Genomic DNA, 17,550 nt, shown 5'->3' with positions numbered 1-17,550 from the left:
CATAACCTCTTTGTTCATTTCAAAGCTGCTTTTGAATTCGTTATCCCCGCAAAACTAATACGGCTACTTAAACTGACGTTGAAATAGCAAAGGTCTGTCAGAATCGGGAAGTATCTCTCCGTGCCGTTCAGTACGAAACAAGATTTCAGACAAGACGACTCCCTATCGTGCGACTTCTTCAATTTACTGCTGCAGAAAATAATTCGAGCTGCAGAGCTTAATCGAGCAGGTACAATCTTCCATAAGAGTGCATAGCTGCCGGCGAGCGCCGATGATATTGATATCATTGGCCTCAACACCCGCGCCAGTCTCCAGGCAAATATTCGTCGCGTTTCGTGACTTGGCTCCCACGTCACTGTTGACATTCATAATTTCGAAATTGTAGATAATATCGTCTATCTTGAAACCAGCTTTAACACAAAGAACAACGTTATCCTCAAAATCCAACCAAGAATAACTCTTACCAACAAGTAGTGCTTCGGACTGAGTAGGCTATTGAGAAGTAAAGTCCTCTCTCGACGAACAAAGACCAAATATATTGACATATTGCAGCGAATTAAGAGTCAGCGGCTACGCTGGCTAGGTCATGTCGTTCGAATGGATGACACTCCAGCTCTGAGAGTATTCGACGCAGTAACCGCAGGTGGTATTAGGGGAAGAGGAAGACCTTCCCTCTGTTGAAAAGACCAGATGGAGAAGGACCTGAGTAAGCTGCATTGTGGCAAAATTCCGTGAAATAAGAAAAATTAGTGTCTAGTATAAAAAAAATTATCGAAACCGTCCTAGGCGGAATATTTTAAAACTTCTTGACTATTTTTTGGTATCCTCAAATATTTGCCACATCACATGTCTTTCACTAATCTATGCACACAAAGGTATTACATTGCAGTTTAGAAAAATGCTGCCATAAACATTGGCTTTTAAAGTTTACTGACAAGCAAATTGCAAGCCATAAATTATGTTTGGACAAATTTCAGCGTCAAGCGAAACATTAAAATGTTCAAGAAAGCAGCATATACATATAAGCTAATGCATTTATGTGTGCATATACATATATATAGCAAAATATGTGTCATGTCATGCGAGTAAACAGACATTTTAAACTTTTAAGAGTCATTATAAATGCATGACAATTTATAGAGCAGACAGTTGAGCGTCAACAGCGCAGAACATCGACATTTTGCTTTGTGGCAGCTGTGCGGGTGTGAGATACTTAAAAAAAGCATAAAACAATTTATTACTATGCAAAAACAGAATTTGCTCTGTGTGAGTGTCTTTAAATGCATTTTCGATTTTAAGTGCATTTTCTTTCTAATGAACTTGCATCTGGTAGTTTTATCTTTTTGCTCTCATTTATTGCTTGTGATCGTCAACCGTCTGCATTGGCGTTTGCAATTTGCCAGATGTTCGGGTAGGTTTCGAAAACACTTTTGCTTTTTGGCTATAAAATCAATTATAAGATCGGCTGCTACTGTAAATAAACAAACTCAAATAATGTCTCTAGTGGAATCAAGTGTAAACAATTGAAATAGCTCAGACGTAAGCAAGCAATTTGTTGAGTTTACTGCGCATGGTAAAGACACATGGTTAGGTATAGATCGATCATTAACGGTAATGAAAAATGTAGTATACTTGTATTACTTGTGAGCAAAGTCTGATTTGCTCGATGGGTTTTCTAATAGGGATTAAATCATATTCCGAGGAATTGGGACTGTCTCAAGCCACAATCTGGCGGAATTTGAGAAAGGATTTGAACTCGCATCCATATAAAATTAATCTCATTCAAGAACTGAAGCCATTGCACCACCGTGAATGCGGTAAATAAACAACACTGTCCATTATATGCAAAAAAAATCTACAAATTATTTATGAACAATCATTACATTCACCTAACTTGATAGTTTGGTGTGGTTTTTGTTCTTTTGGAATCGTCAGCCCATACTTCTTTCGAAATGAAGCAGGTGACACCGTTACTGTCAAAAAAGAGCGGCATAACTAGATCGATGATAACCAACTTTTTATGCCTGCAATTGGGAGAAGTTGATCTTAACAACATCTTGTTCCAACCAGATGAGGCTACATGGCAAACAGCACATACAACAACCGAATTATTGAGAGAAAAGTTTGGAGATTCGATTATTTCAATAAATTGTGATATTGAATGGCCTTCGAGAAGTTCAGATTTAATAATTGGACTAGTTATGGAGTGGTTATTTGAAGTCATTGGTCATTAGCAGTAAACTATATTCTATAAATAGATAGATTAAGGGGTCAATATTGAACAGGCCTTTCATGAAATAGGCTTAATTTAGTGGAAAAACTACTCGAAAATTGGTTTTATCAAATTCGTTCCTGAAAAAAATGCCATTCATGTTATACTGAGGACGTAATTGTATCGATTGTGGCTAGAAACGATTATTTTACAAATGGTTCAAACAGCTCACGCCTTCCGGCCTTAGACCAAGTAACCTCTGGGTACCGAAAGACATTCGTTTGAAGGCGAGCTAAAGTGAGAAGGCGAAACATTCACTCCCAAGTGTAGTGCGCTGGGTTCAGGACCCTCAACGTAAAAAACGCGCCAATGAAAGAAAGAGACTCCCCTTTTTAAACTTAGACAGACTATATAAAATACAAGCTTAATGCCGTTTTAAACAGCTTCTTACTTTAGTCATTTAGAAAACTATATGCACTAAGTAGGAAATGTAAATCTTTCGACTAATTGACTCAGTTAATGAAGGTTGAAAACCATATAACTATATACGCCCTACACTTGCATCACTTCTACCAAGTAACAACTAACTATAACTTGAAACAACTCACTGTTACTACATATGTATGTAGTAGTGTTGTTGTAAATTGAGGTCAAGCTTGACTGTTTACCAGCAAACCGATTGCACATTTATTTCCGTCGGATATTGAAGCTAAAGAGATAAATACACATATACTTCTGCGATATGCAGGTGTGTGCGTAACTCTGCTTAATGCTTATCTCCATATACCGCAAAGCTTGAGCATGTACCAGTATGAGTATGACCTACAACTGCTAAACATATTTGTTAGTGCTGTTCAGTGTTGCCGTGTTCACTTTAATACAGTTCAATTTGCCAGTGGATTACAATGTGGTTTCCCAGAACGCTTGTATACCTGCCAAACTTTAGTTTGCAACAACACATTTGCATTAAATATAAGCTTGCAAATATTACCCAATTAGTACAAGTGCTGACACACATACACAAATTAACTAAAAGCAAGGGAGTCGGTTGAGTTGCACAAACCGCATTGACAAATCGAAAGACGTCAAATTATGCACATGTATGTGTGTATATGTGTTTAAATATTGGTTGTTACTAACAGAGCGCTTGCACTTGAAAGTTAGCCATGAGAATATGAGAAGAGTTGAACTGATTGTTTGGCTTATAATTTTTCTCACCAAATAGAATTCTTAGGTGATTTATCTGATTGTGAATTTTGAAGCAATAACACCCTTCACAAATACAAAATATTCCTTTATTTTGATCTGTTTTATTGTATGGCAGCTATAGGCCGTATGCTATAGTGATGCGATAAGAACAATATTTTCGAAGTTTGCATCCTTCTTTTGTCCAAAATCCAAATTTCGTGAAGACATCTTTTCAAATAATAAAGTTTTCCATACAAGGACTTTATTCCGATCACTCGCATTTGTATAACTCGTATATGTTAAATCATCCATCAAATGAACAGCTTCTTGAGACGAACTGAACGTGTCTTAAATTTGATATAGATATCTTAAACAATTGGGGAAAAGGATGCGGATATGAAAATAGACAAAGGGACAAAAAGGCGAGCAGACATTCGTACATGGCTAATTCGACTCAGCTCATAATGCGTATATTTTATATATCATAAGAACATACAATCCAATCTTCGCAACTTTGTAATCGACGACAACTCGTGCGGGATGGGATAGATACCGAGAGTTGAAGAGGGAAGCGAGATATATTTGCAGACAAAAAAGATAGAGACCGAAATGCGTGACAACGAAGAGCTTGACAAGCTCACCGAAGGGGGGACTCTTATAGAACGTACAAAAAAGATCTATGGACTGATGCCCAGAGCATACTGAAATTATGAAGGGAATACTTCTCTAGCCTGCTAAATGGTTGTGAAAGCCTAACACCAGGAGATGGAAAACGCGATTCCCCAACCGGCTCCCTATCGTGTGATTTCTTCAATCTGGAGAAAATAAATCGAGCTGCAGATATCATTAGATATAATTTGCGATGATATCGATATCAAAGGCCATAACAACCGCGTCGTGCTTTCTCCAGACTGGATGAGGAAGCGAAGCAAATGGGTCTGCTAGTGAATGGCAGCAAGACGAAATATCTCCTAACATCAAACAAACAGTCGTCGGATACGCGACGTGGCTCCTGCGGTCACTGTTGATCGTCATAACTTGCAAGTCGTAGATAACGTCAGCATCAAAATTCAACGCAGAATGACTTTTGACAACAGGTGCTACTTCTTACTAAGTAGGCGATTGAGCAGTAAAGCCCTCTCCCGATGAACAAAGACCAAATTTTACAAGTCACTCATCTTCCCTATCCTGCTATATAATGGAGAGGCATGGATGATGACAAAATCTGATCAGTCGACGTTACGAGTTTTCGAGAGAAAGGTTCTGCGGAAGTTTTATGGTCTTTTGCGCATAGGCAACGGAGAATATGGCAGTCGATGGAACGACGAGCTGAACGAGATATGTGACGACATTGACATAGTTCAGGGAATTAAGAGACAACGGCTACGGTGGCTAGATCATATCGTCCGAATGAATGAACACACTCCAGTTCTGAAAGTATTCGACGCAGTACCTGCCGGAGGAGGACGAGGAAAAGAAAGAAAGTTTAGAAACTTTTATGCTTTAATATATTCACATCAAAAGTAAATTCAATTGAGTGATTAACGACACTCCAAGACAAATTACGTGAAGGCCGTCCAAAGTTAGTTGTTGTTGTTCCGGTAATAAAAATCAGTCGACTGTATGGGTGTTTCAAGCTGAGCCGCATTCAACAAAAAATGTTCGCAGACGAAGCGTTTTCAAGCAAATTGTTGGCTGTTTTCTGGAAAAAACTAGACTTGACACAAACATCTGTTTCGAGTTATCTTTCAGGAAAAAGGAAAGCCAACTGCCGGAGGTGGGACCACTCTTCACTATGGCAATGTAAGCTCTCACAGATCGACTGATACAACTGCATTTGTGAGTACTCCAAACAACAATTTGAAGAGGCATCCGCCGTATAGTACTGACTTGGGACCGAATTACTATTTTTCAGAGCCATACGTTAGAAATTAACTAAGGGCTTAGGGTTTTTGTACCTGAGAAGGCTTTGATGGTTTGGACATTACTCAATCAGAGCAAAAGTGCTTCGGCAATTGGTTCAAAGGCATGTAAAAGTGTAGAGATATTAAGATAAATGGATGAGGAATGCACCGCGACCAAAGGTCTATTGTGCCCTAACATATCTTACTTGAGAATATGTTTTAAAAACAGTCAAGCGATGTTCAATGTTTCATATTTGTCTTTTTTTGTGATATCGAAATATAAAAGGAAACAATTGTATACAATAACAATTTCGTAATTTTTAAATAAAACTTAATATGATTACGGTTTCTGATGTGTAATCAAAAATTAAACTTAATTAAACTAAATTGAAGTAAATGTAATGAGCTTACTTTTCCGAAGTTATAGAAAATACATTTAAGAAAATATAATCAAATCAAGTAACAGATAACATTAAATAATGCAGCAATGTCATGTTCGACGAGAAGAGATGGTATTTCAAAGATGAACAATTCTCAAGTGAATTAGTAATGATTACAACAGAAAAATGTCAAGCAAATTAGATGACCAAAGAGAAAAGTATGGAAATTGAATAGGACAAAAGCTGTTGCAGGCGAAGGCGAAAAAGTGCAAAGAAGAAAATGGAAATGGAAAAATCACAGCGAATAGTTGAAGAAAATGGTAAGTGAGATGCAGAGAAGAAAAAATGTTTACGACATTTACATAAAATATGCAACTCCAATGGCAGCACAAATAGGAAAAAATAAAAAGGTAGAAAATGAGATGACTGTTGCCACCAAAGGTATGCGTAATTGTATTTCATAAGCGGCTTAAGGATAATGGAAATTAAAACGGAACTGTGTGATGAAAATTTCAATATAAAATTTAAGTATATATTTGTAGTATGTATGTATTTCAAATGCATATAAATGGATTGTTTGCAATGTTGATTGTGGTTAGACTCTCGATGGCGGATAGAAAAATGGCAATATTAATAATAATAATAATAACAATAATAATACGGTAAATATTTCAATTCAAACTAAGTGGGTATTTAATAAATGTGGAATTATAAACATGTAAGCACGCATGTAATTCAAAAGTAATTATGTGCGCATTGCAATTAATGCAAGTAATTATGAAACTAAATTTAAATGGAAATGATGGCCAGATAGTGCTTTTGTGGTTTTCATTTAAATCGGAAAAAAAGCTTGTGTGGGCTTAAAAATGTGAACGTGTTGAAAATAAAATATTTGCTTTAGTCGTTTTTTGCACTTGATTGTAAAACCAATTAGTTCTGACTACTTAGTGTACAATTTTAAATATATATGTAAGTATGGAATTTGGACGTACCTTTCACTTGCAATGCTTGAGTTGCGTGACATTGACTTTGGCGACATCTCAAAGTCGGAATCCGAGCGGTACAAGAACGATTCGCGACGTTGTGGAAGATTTTGCAGTACCAAGCCGGCGCTTGGTGAGCCGCCTTCAAGCGGTGATCTAGCGCCTTGGCCATTTTCTACATCGAAGCTGTGGAGGAGAAGCCAGAAGTAAATCATTAGAGAGATAAAAAGTATGGAAAATAAGTTTTTTTTTATTTTCTTTTTTTTTTTTTATATTAGAGTCGGGTAGCGAATTTTAAAATTATAGAATTTATTATTATGTATTTAATTCCCTGAATTAACTATATAAAATGAAAAAAAATAATTTTTTCTATATCTTCTTCTTCTTTACTGGTGTAGACACCGCTTACGAGATTATAGCCGAGTTAACAACAGCAAGACTGTCGTTTAGTTTTCATTGGTACAGTTTTTACGTGGTGGGTCCCAAACCCTTCAAACGGATGTTCTTAGGCTACCCAGAGGATACTTGGTCAAAGACCGGAAGTCGTGAGCTGCTTGAGTCATATGTAAAAGAATCGTTTCTGGCGACTCCCAAGTGAATGGCGTTCAGAAAACTTTCCTCACATGCGTGAACTTCTGCACATGACTCCATCCTCCCTTTTTTTATATAGGGAATTAAAAAATTGGAAAATATGTATTGGAATTAACCAAATTTTTAAAGGCGAAATTTTTAAAATTTGATTTTTAACCCGAAAATAAGAAAACAAAATTGAAGAAAAATATTTTTTGAACTTAAATTAATTTTTAAAGGCGAAAAATTTGAATTTTGATTTTAATCTCAGAACTAAATATTTAAAAAAAAAATTTATGGGAACTAAATTAATTTTTAAACGCGAAAAATTAATTTTTTTTTAATCTGGAAATCAGAGCAAAAAATTAAAAAGAGTTATATTGGAATGTAATTAATTTTTAAAATTTGATTTTTAATCGGAAAATCTGAACCAAAAAATAAAAACTATATTGGAATTTAATTCATTTTTAAAGGCGAAAAATTTAAATTTTGATTTTGAATCCGAAAATCAGGAAAAAATATAAAAAAAAATGTATTGGAAGTAAATTAATTTTTAAACGCTGAAAATTTTCAAATTTGGTTTTTAACCCAAAAATGAAAAACAAAAAAATAAAATTACATTTTAAAGGCAAGAAAATTAAAAATTGATTTTTAATCTCAAAATCAGAATATTTAGTTTAAAAATTGGAGTAACAAGTATAAAAAACTACTTGCAACATTTTGTATACAAATTTCTCATAAATTAAAAAAAAAATTGTTTTAAATTAATAAAAATATTATAATTTAACAAAAAAATTTGAAGAATAAACCGTTAATCGCTTGCAGATTTATTGAAGAAAACTCACAAGCCCACAATAAAGTAGAGCGCTGAGAGCAATTTTTGTTAAAATATTTTATTAATATCCCGGCATGACATGTATAATATGTTTTTGTTGTATTTGTCTACCATGTAAACGGGAGTAAATTGTACTTTTTTAACTTTCAATTTGCCTTCTAACTTGCCGCAGCAGTTTAAATACGGCGCTGTGTGCATATGTTGCTCATACGCCTCGGCATATGCCTGAGCGGCTCATTATAAATTGCCAGCTACCGACCGAATGCAGCGCTGTTGGCGTCTCGGTTTTTTGTTTACAAACAAACTTTGCTTTTAGCTGGAAGCGTTTTGTCAGTTTGCTTAAGTTTGTTTTTACAGCTTTAAAGTTAAATTTTTAATTATTATATTTTTCCATTGGCTGCCGTGGGTTCTTCTTTGAATACATAATTACATACAAGTATATGTGTGAGTGAGCTTTACTGTATTTGTCAGCTGTCATTAACTTTTTGGGGCAGACTTTTATTTTTATGATATAGTATATAATATAAGCTCCGTATATATAACGGTGGGTATAGAGTCGGTGCAAACTCACTGCCTTTTTTCAATCTTGTACATATGTAGATTGTAAGATTTTTATATAATTAATGTCAAAAATCGAAGTTTTATCCCATTATATGCAGAAACGTGATCCACTTTAATGGTTTGCTGGAGATTGTTTTGAAATTCAGAAAAAAAAACATTGAATCAATTCTTGCTCGATGACTTTGAAACTTAAAGAAATGAGAGTGTAGCCGAGTCGTTTCAGCGCGTGACTGTTCACAAATTGTTCGATAATTTGAAACCGGATGTTTTATCAAGGTCCTCATAAGGTCTGGTAAAAATAAATCTATTATTTTTCCAACAGATGACCTTAGAATATTTCGTATTAGAAAGGTAAGAGTTCTCACTAAAAAAGCTTTTCTTCTATTTCTTCGATAAATACTGATACTGTAATAGCCAGTCAAAGACAATTTGTGTTTCATTGATTTCGCTGTGATAATTTTTTATCAAAGATGCAGCAATTCACTAATCGAAAATATCCACAAAATAATGGCAGTCATCGAGTCCGACAGTCATGTTTTTTAAAGACAAAAAAGCGATCCATTTCTGAATTAGATGGTTACTGTTAAATGAAATTTACGGCCGTGGTGATGGCGCAAATGTTGAACAGACGGGGTTGACGGTCGGGAAAGTTGTGCTATGTGCTATTATGTTTTGTAAAAGCCACGTCAGGCCACACACATCTATAATGACTTGGCTGTAACCCCAGATGATTGATTGGGAAGTTCTTATGCTTTCACCTTATAGCGCAAGTGATTATTATTAATGTCTGTGGTGAATGGTTCTTCATAGATGTTTATGAAAACCGAGTGTCCCAAATTGTTTGCCAATAAGGATGAGAGATATTAGATCCGACTTTTCTTGAATAGTTCGTACAACGTGATAATACTTTTTTGGACTTGTATATCGTCGTCTCACTTACATTTTTTAGCAGATGAACTATAGTATTTTCCAGTTCTAGCTTGATTAAATAAGAAAAACCTGGTTATTTTTTGAACTTCGTTTGATTCTGATCATGAGGCAATTACTTATGTATGGTGATCCAAGAGGCGTAGTTTTTTCAATAGCCTTTTTTACAGATCACGCGTGAGTCGTGTCAATCTTTGATACCATTTTTGTTCAGTATTGTTTGGCATTTCATCATATAAAGACTTACGGCTGGACAACGTTTACAAATCGGTGAACTTTATTATGAAAATTCACCTTCTGTAAAGATAATTGAATAATATTCGACCGAACAGACTACGTCTAGCACGCAGTTAATAAAATATAGCAGCCCTAGCTCAGAGTGTACACGCAGACCATGGAGAGTCGATTCGAGGCCGTTCACTTCAACAAGGACTGACGTATGGAACGACTTGTCACATTTTACGTTTAAATCTTAATTGAAAGCATATAAAATACTGCTTGTGCAAGAACTGAAGTCGCTCTATGGGTTCCGACGTTTTCAAGCCAAGTTTTGTTTACGAAGAGGCCAATTTCTGGCTCAAAGGGTATGTATACAAGCAAAATTGCTGCATTTAGGACGAAGAGCAACCAGAAAAGATTCAAAAGATGCCATTTTATCAACAAAAAATAAAGGAGTTTGTGTAGTTTGTGGGCCGTTGGACTCATCCGCCCATATTTCTTCAAAAATTATGTTGGTGAGAACGTAACCATCAACGGCGGTCGTTATCGCGCCTTGATAACCGACTATTTGATGTCTGAAATTGAAGCTCGGGATCTCAGCGCCGTTGGGTTTGAATCAGACTGAGCCACTTCGCATCATTCAATGGATTTATTGAACACTTCGGTGAGTAGATAGTTTCACGTTTTGGGCCGGTCGATTGACCACCAAAGTCGTATGACTTCTCACCGTTAGACTTTTTCCTGTGGGGATATGTAAATGATTGTCTGCATAATACCGCTTCGATTCAGGCTTTGGATCGAAACATCGCGCACGTCATACGTCAGTTACCAGTCGAATACTCGATCGAGCCAACGAAAATTGAGCTCAACAGATGGACCATTTGAAACGTAGCCACGGCCATTAGTTGAAAAAGATGGTCTTCAAAAAATAAAAGCCAAAGAATATTCTTTTGAATGACAATAAAAATTTCCTGTTAAATTTAAAGTTTCTGTGTTTTTTCTTTAAAAAAGTTTTGACTTAGGACTGAAACCGAACAATAATTTCGTTTACGTGACTACTTAGACTAGGTATTAATTAAACTCAGCGACTAAGGTAATGAAAATTTTAAAGAAAAATGACTCCTTACTGCACTTATCTATTAAGAGATGAAAAAACTATAGTTTACGGATTTACATCGAGCTTATATAGCTGACTTATGGGTTATACACACATAATTTTTACAAAATTCAAATTCTTAAATAGAAATTTTGATTTCTTTGATAAGTGTCAAAGGTAAGAATTTCAAATACCTTAAGCCAAAATTAAAATAAAAACAAAAAAATAATAACCGTCCAGCGCTCCCTTCTTCGCTCAAGCTGCCTTGATTGTGTGTGCACACGAAGCATACATAATAAATTAATTAATTTCACTTTGGACAGTGAAGCCCTGATGAGGCAACTGGGTCGCCTGCCGACTGTGATGCCCTAAAGTTGGCCATTTCAGCGCAACACTCAAGTTGCTTGGTCACCGTTTGGTAAAGCAGTTTTGCTTTGCACCGTATTTGCTGCATTCCACCACTTCCACCCACCGCCCACACGCTAACTACCATCCAGCAAAGCTTGTTGCTTTGGTTTCATGCGCAAGCTAAAAGAAAAATATTTGCACATATAATTAGGCGCAGCAAGTCAGCTGCTGGCCTTTTAGGCGCTCAAACCAAAAACATCAACTTTAATTAATTTATTTCAAGTTTATTTTTATTATAAAATTTACATGAAATATGCTAAAATTAGCGTTTATTTTTTAGATTATACATTTTTTCTCACTGCTCGCTATTTATTTATTTATTTATCATTTACGCCTAAATGCACACGTGGGCTACTTATTACCTTTGTTAATTTCGCAATTTCACCGACTTTTGCAGCTATCAAATAACTCGATGGCTTCCTTTGCCGTATTTGCATGTGTGTGGGTGTGTGGGCTGTGAGCAAATTGGAGTATCATCGACTCAGCTAGAGCATTTCGATAATTAAGCACTGAGTGCAGCGCTCAGCTAGCAATCTGAGTTAATTCCCATTAAAACAAGAAGCTCTTCAAAAGTGACATGCGTATTCGGTTACCTTCTCGAAATCGGGCGCAAAGCCTGGCCCAAATTTCTCACAAATGCTGCTGGCAATAAACTATTATTATTTTTAGCATTAATTAGCTCGCTTCGAGTGTTTTTGGCCCAGCCACGTGTATGTGTGGGTGGCTACCTAAATATTTATGCGTTGCGAAAGACAAAACAGTGAATTTAATATGTTGGCGGTGTATATCGAATTTCCAGCGGAAGGTGGAATACAAATAAATGCCAAAATAATGGAAATATCGCTAGAAGCTGGTTATTTGATATCTGCTCATTGCCAGCTCGCTAATCAATTTCCTGAATTCCATTTAAAAACAAGATTTTTTTTTTATTAAATTTGTTGAATTACAGAGGTTAACAATGAAATATTAATCTGAATTGCAGTTAATGATAATTTTTTTGTTTAAGCAGCTGATTTTGCAAAATATTAATTATTAGTTATTTAAGTTAAATTATGTTAGATTGCATTACGGAATGTTAGAATGAGATTTTGGAAAAAGTACAACGAGTTAAAGTTGAGGTATTTGATGATAATCTAAGCTACGTTATATTTTACCAAGTGTATTGCGTAGAAGTTCGCACACCATTCACTGGGGAGTAATCAGGAACGATTCTACTACTACATTATACGAGGTCTTCCCAAAAGAGTGATTTGTTTTCTCTTCAATTCATTAATTGTTACGGCAATTCAAATGTGAAGTATAATACACTCGACACAATTTACATAGTTCTCCATATAGCATCATTCAATTTGCCTCCACGATTTTTTTTTTTGCAGGAACGTATAAGATGAACCCAATGTCCGAGCACTTTCTTCACTAAATCAAGTCTTATGTCATGAATAGTACCTTTAATATTGACTTATAAAGCTTAAGCAGAGTTTTGTTTGCTGCTAAAGAAAATTGTTTTCAAATAACTCTACAAAAGTAGTCTAATGGTGTTGAATCATATCTTCTTAGAGGCCGTTAAATGCCACAATTTCTTGAAATAATCGACCCTTATAAGCTTTTCTCGCAATAATTCGGTTGTTGCACGTGCTGTGGTGCACATAGCCCCGTCTTTTTTAAGCCAGTTGCTATTAAGATTTCTTGCAATTGCGGCCATAAAAAGTTAGTTATCATCGATTTATATCGCTCCCCATTGACAGTAACGCTGGCACCAGCTTCATTTCGACAGAAGTACGGACCGATGATTTCACCAGCCAGAAAACCACAATAAACTGTCAATTTAGGTGGATGTAATGGTTATTTAAGAATAATTTGTGGTTTTTCTTCGCAGCAGAATCGAACGTTTTTTTTATTTACCGCACCACTCAAATGAAAACGAGCATCATCGGAGTAGCTGATTTTCTTAGAAAAAACGTTATCGTTATCAAGTTGTTGCAAGGAAAAGTTAGCGAATTCACGGCATTTACGGTGGTCCAATTTTTTCAGTTCTTGAATGAGAACAATTTTATATGGATACAAGGTCTATTTCAAAATCCGCCAGGTTATGGTTTGAGATAGTCCCTATACTTAAGAACGCCTTGGAATCGGAAATCTTCAGAAACACTTAGCTGAACGGCACTCACTCTTTGATTTTTTCGAGTGGTTCTTTGTCTTACTGGCATTTGAATATTGTGTATAGAAAACGTATGTTGGAAATTTTCAACCGTTCCATGAAAAGCGAGCACAGGTGAACCATTATTACGAAAATAAAGTAGGAAAAGAAAAAAAAAGTTGCAATTCCAGCACCATTCTTTTGATAATAAAATTGAATAATTTGTAAAGGTTTTTCTTGCGTATATTTTTACATAATGAAATTGGAGACACTGCTAAATGCAATGAAAAAAAATTAAAGGTCAGGACATATTAGAAATGGCCGAAACAGCACTTAGAAATCATACCATTCCTATTGGAAAATCCACGTTATATTTACTCTGCAGCATATTCATTATCTAATTATAAATTAGGCTAAATTTGAGACTGGTCTTCGAGTTAAAGGTAAAATATTGAATGTCATATATGTCGCCCGAAACCAGATATTGGTTGCGATTCCCTCATACATCGACGAAACGAACACATAAAACAATAGCACTGCTTAGATTAGGTGAAGGGAGTATTATTGTCTAGAAATTTGAAAAGGTCTCAACTGTTTTTTCGCAGGTTTTCTTAGTTCGATTAAGATATTCAGAAATATCTTCCTTAAGGAATTTTTCAACAATCAAGTGACTTCCGAAGTTAAAGTCGTTTTATTGTCGTGGAAACTAGATCGATTTGAGCAAATAACAGAATTCAAAATTCGCGAAACTGCTGATATTAGTTCCGGCTATTTCACTAGTTTCGCCAAATATATGACGGCTGACATGTTTCAACCAGTCTTAAGAAATTGAGAAGTAGGTTTCTGGATGTTTCCACCTCATCTTTCTACCTACAACTTTTAGTAAGCGTGCGACAAGATTTTCGCCCAGATAGATATAGTTTATACTGAGAACTGTAGGAGAATTTATATCTTATGGTATATACAGTTTGTATAAATCATGTGTAAGGGAAAATCGAAATGACCTCCACTTGAAAGCCGTTAAGTCGTACGGTTAGTCAACTGAACATCTTCTAAAAACGCGCTTGAAGCAAATTGGGTTCAATAGATGCAAGCAAATTTTTCCGCGGCATGTGGTCAGCTAATGGCTATTATTCATTTGACAGGTGAAAAAATGGTCACTGTTGAAAAAGCTTTTAATAAGTATAACGACAAAACCTACGGAGACTCCCAAAGAAAATTATTTTACCAAGGGTTAAACTTGGGCATCATACAGTCGGATTACACTTTTGGTGGGGAGTTTCCTGTATATTTGTTAGGCCTCTTCATTTCTATAAAAAAGGGTTGAAAACTGGGTCAAAAGTGTAAGAGAAGAATGTTTCAGAAAAAGGATGTTTTAGAAGTCGTGGAAAAGCAGTAAAGAAATAGTCATTTCGATAAACAGCATTGTATTTTCCTGCAAAATTCTGCACACAAGGCAAAAATCACCCGCAGTAGCTTAAAAGCAGTACTTCTGGTTTTATAGCTGATGATGATTTGCCTTTTGAAAACTCAGTTGTGAATCCATTGGACTATAGTTTGTATAGTACTTTGGAAATATCTCTTTGAAGCAGCATAAAAGATGCAATCTGTTTGAATGTCATTTTTCAAATATTTCATTTAATTGTCATTTATCAATCCACCAATTTTTTTTCGATTCTTTTGTTAGAAGTTTCGGAAGCTCTCCCTAGCATACAGTGTCTCAAATTGCTTTGATTTCTGTAGTTCCCTTCCATAGTCCTTTGAAACGCTACCATAAGAATCTAGACTAAATCTCTCATGTTATCTCAGAATGTCAGCATGGACAAATTTTTAGATTCGGAAATCTTACTTGATTTTAGCGGGGCTCCCCACCAATATGGTGCATATCTGGACTAAAAGTAGACGCAGCAAGTGGCTGCCTAATTTTGATCATTGACGCTGTAATCATCACTTGGTTATATGAACCCTTTTCTGCATACAAAATTGCAAGCAAAGTATACTTTATCAGATCAACAAATTAAAGACCCTGAAATGAACACAAGAATTTGCCTGCAGTTGATTTGGAAAAACCCAGCATATTAGCCCAAAAATGGGAGTTAACTTCAACAGTTACGGATAGGGTAATCGTGCTAGGTATGCATGTATGTATGGTGGTTTCTGCATTTCGCCGGCATATTTATTAGCAAAATTTTCTGCTTTCAATATCTGCTCAACGATCATTCGATAGCAGCTGTTGAAGTAGCGCACAGCAACAACTGCAGTTGAAAGCATTCGCAGCGCTGTTGCTGCCACTTGCCACTTGCGCTATTATTGCCAGTGTTGTTATGATTGTTGCTGTTGTTGTTGTAGGTGCAGCAAAATTGTGCATTTCATGCATTCATTCTTGATAATTGCTTCATTTTCATTGCTGAGCAGAAGTTATGCGCCCATTCAACTGGTAATTGGAACGTGGCAGAAGAGTGTAAATAAGGAAATTGAGAAAACGTGCACATGCATGTGTGTGTGTGTTAGTGGCTGTGAGCAACTGTTGATGGCAGAAAATAGCAAAAGTGGAATGCTTGAGCTAAAGTTCAGGGTTAATGCTGGACGATTTTTATACTCTTGCAACATGTTGCTACAAAGTATAATAGTTTTGTTCAATTAACGGTTGGACGTATCAACTAAGATTAAGGTGATAAGGATTATACATATATGTATATAAATGATCAGGATGACGAGACGAGTTTGAATCCGAGTCTGTCCGTCTGTCCGTGCAAACTGTAACTTGAATAAAACTTGAGACATCTTTATGAAACTTAGTATGCGCGTTTCTTGGCTGAAAAAATACGAACTTGTAGATGAGCGTAATCGGATCATTGCCACGCCCATAAAATAAAAAAAAACCTATTAAGTGTCATAAATAAGCGCTAAGTTAAGATATAAAACTCATATTTCGCACAGGGGATTACAGTATCACGGGCCAAATGTGGACAAAATTTTTTGAAAAAGTGGGCGTGGCACCGCCCTCTAATAAGTTTAATGTATATATCTCTTAACCCACTTAAGCTACAACAACCCAATTCATCTAGAGCAGATATTATAAGAACTCCTACCGACAGTGTGAAAATGGATGAAATCAGATGATAACCCCGCTCTCTCCCCATGTAACGGTATTGTCAATAACTATGTGCTTCAGAAATATTAAATATGACCCCTGAGATGGTATGACAGGGTTTCAATGTAGCCGTGATCAAAATTGGACGATGGGCTTGGCACCGCCTCCTTTCAGGTCAAGAAACATATCTCAAGAACCGCCCCACCGATTTTTAACAAATTTGGTATCTGACATTTTTTTATATTACAGCGTGAAAATAGGCGAAGTCGGACTACAGCCACGCCTACTTCCCATATCACTTTCCAGTACATAAATCAAGAAGCAATTAAGATACCGGAATAAAACTTTTCACTAATAATTTCTTTAACGTATGCCGCCTTATGGTCAGAATTTGCCTAAGTCCAACCATAGCCGTTCAAGCTCCCAAATACCGAAAACATGGACTTCAGTATATATTGTTGACTTTTGACCGAAAATATCGGTAAATGTATGAGATATGCAATTCAAATTCAAAGACAATCTTTACCGACAATAGTAACAAAAATGGGTTCAATCAGGTTAATATTACCCTTGGCCCCCATATATCTAATATAAATATTTTTGAAAATGTGGGTGACTTTATACCCCATATATCGGTTAGTATGTGAATTATCTTAATAAAAATGAGAGAACGTCTTTTTCTTGTAACAGTGCTTTTTTGTGTTCAGAATAAATAAAATTGGGTGAAAACTCGCCCTAGACCCCACATAACTATCAAGCCTTATGTATCTGAAGGTACTTCCCTGAAATAAATCCTTGCCAGTTATACCCGAACTTAGCTCTTCCTTACTAGTTTTATATTGGCTTCTCTGCTATTGATACAGGTGCAGAAACGGACATTTAGCTGAAACACATATCTAAGCACATAAGCCAGCAACTGTAATGCATAATGTATATACTTACATACATATACACATACATATACATATACAGATGCATATTCATACGGTTGTGCGACGTTTCCGGACATGTGTTTAACGATTTCCATTGCTTTTCA

General features: G+C 35.9%; 1 protein-coding gene across 15 annotated transcripts in view; it reads right to left on the bottom strand.

Moving 5' to 3' along the window:
- Nucleotides 1-17,550, bottom strand: part of LOC105224085 (cAMP-specific 3',5'-cyclic phosphodiesterase) — a 686,633-nt gene that overhangs the window by 64,547 nt on the left and 604,536 nt on the right. For all 15 annotated transcript variants that reach the window (XR_007422769.1, XM_049456782.1, XM_049456783.1 and 12 more), the window contains one exon: nucleotides 6,677-6,853. Coding sequence is in view for 14 of the 15 variants with exons in the window: in XM_049456782.1 (XP_049312739.1) it covers nucleotides 6,677-6,853 (177 nt within the window). In the remaining variant the exon portion in view is untranslated. The remainder of the gene's footprint in view (nucleotides 1-6,676; nucleotides 6,854-17,550) is intronic.

Source organism: Bactrocera dorsalis, chromosome 4 (genome assembly GCF_023373825.1).
Source record: "Bactrocera dorsalis isolate Fly_Bdor chromosome 4, ASM2337382v1, whole genome shotgun sequence".
NCBI lineage: Eukaryota > Metazoa > Arthropoda > Insecta > Diptera > Tephritidae > Bactrocera > Bactrocera dorsalis.
This window is presented reverse-complemented; position numbering and strand designations above follow the sequence as displayed.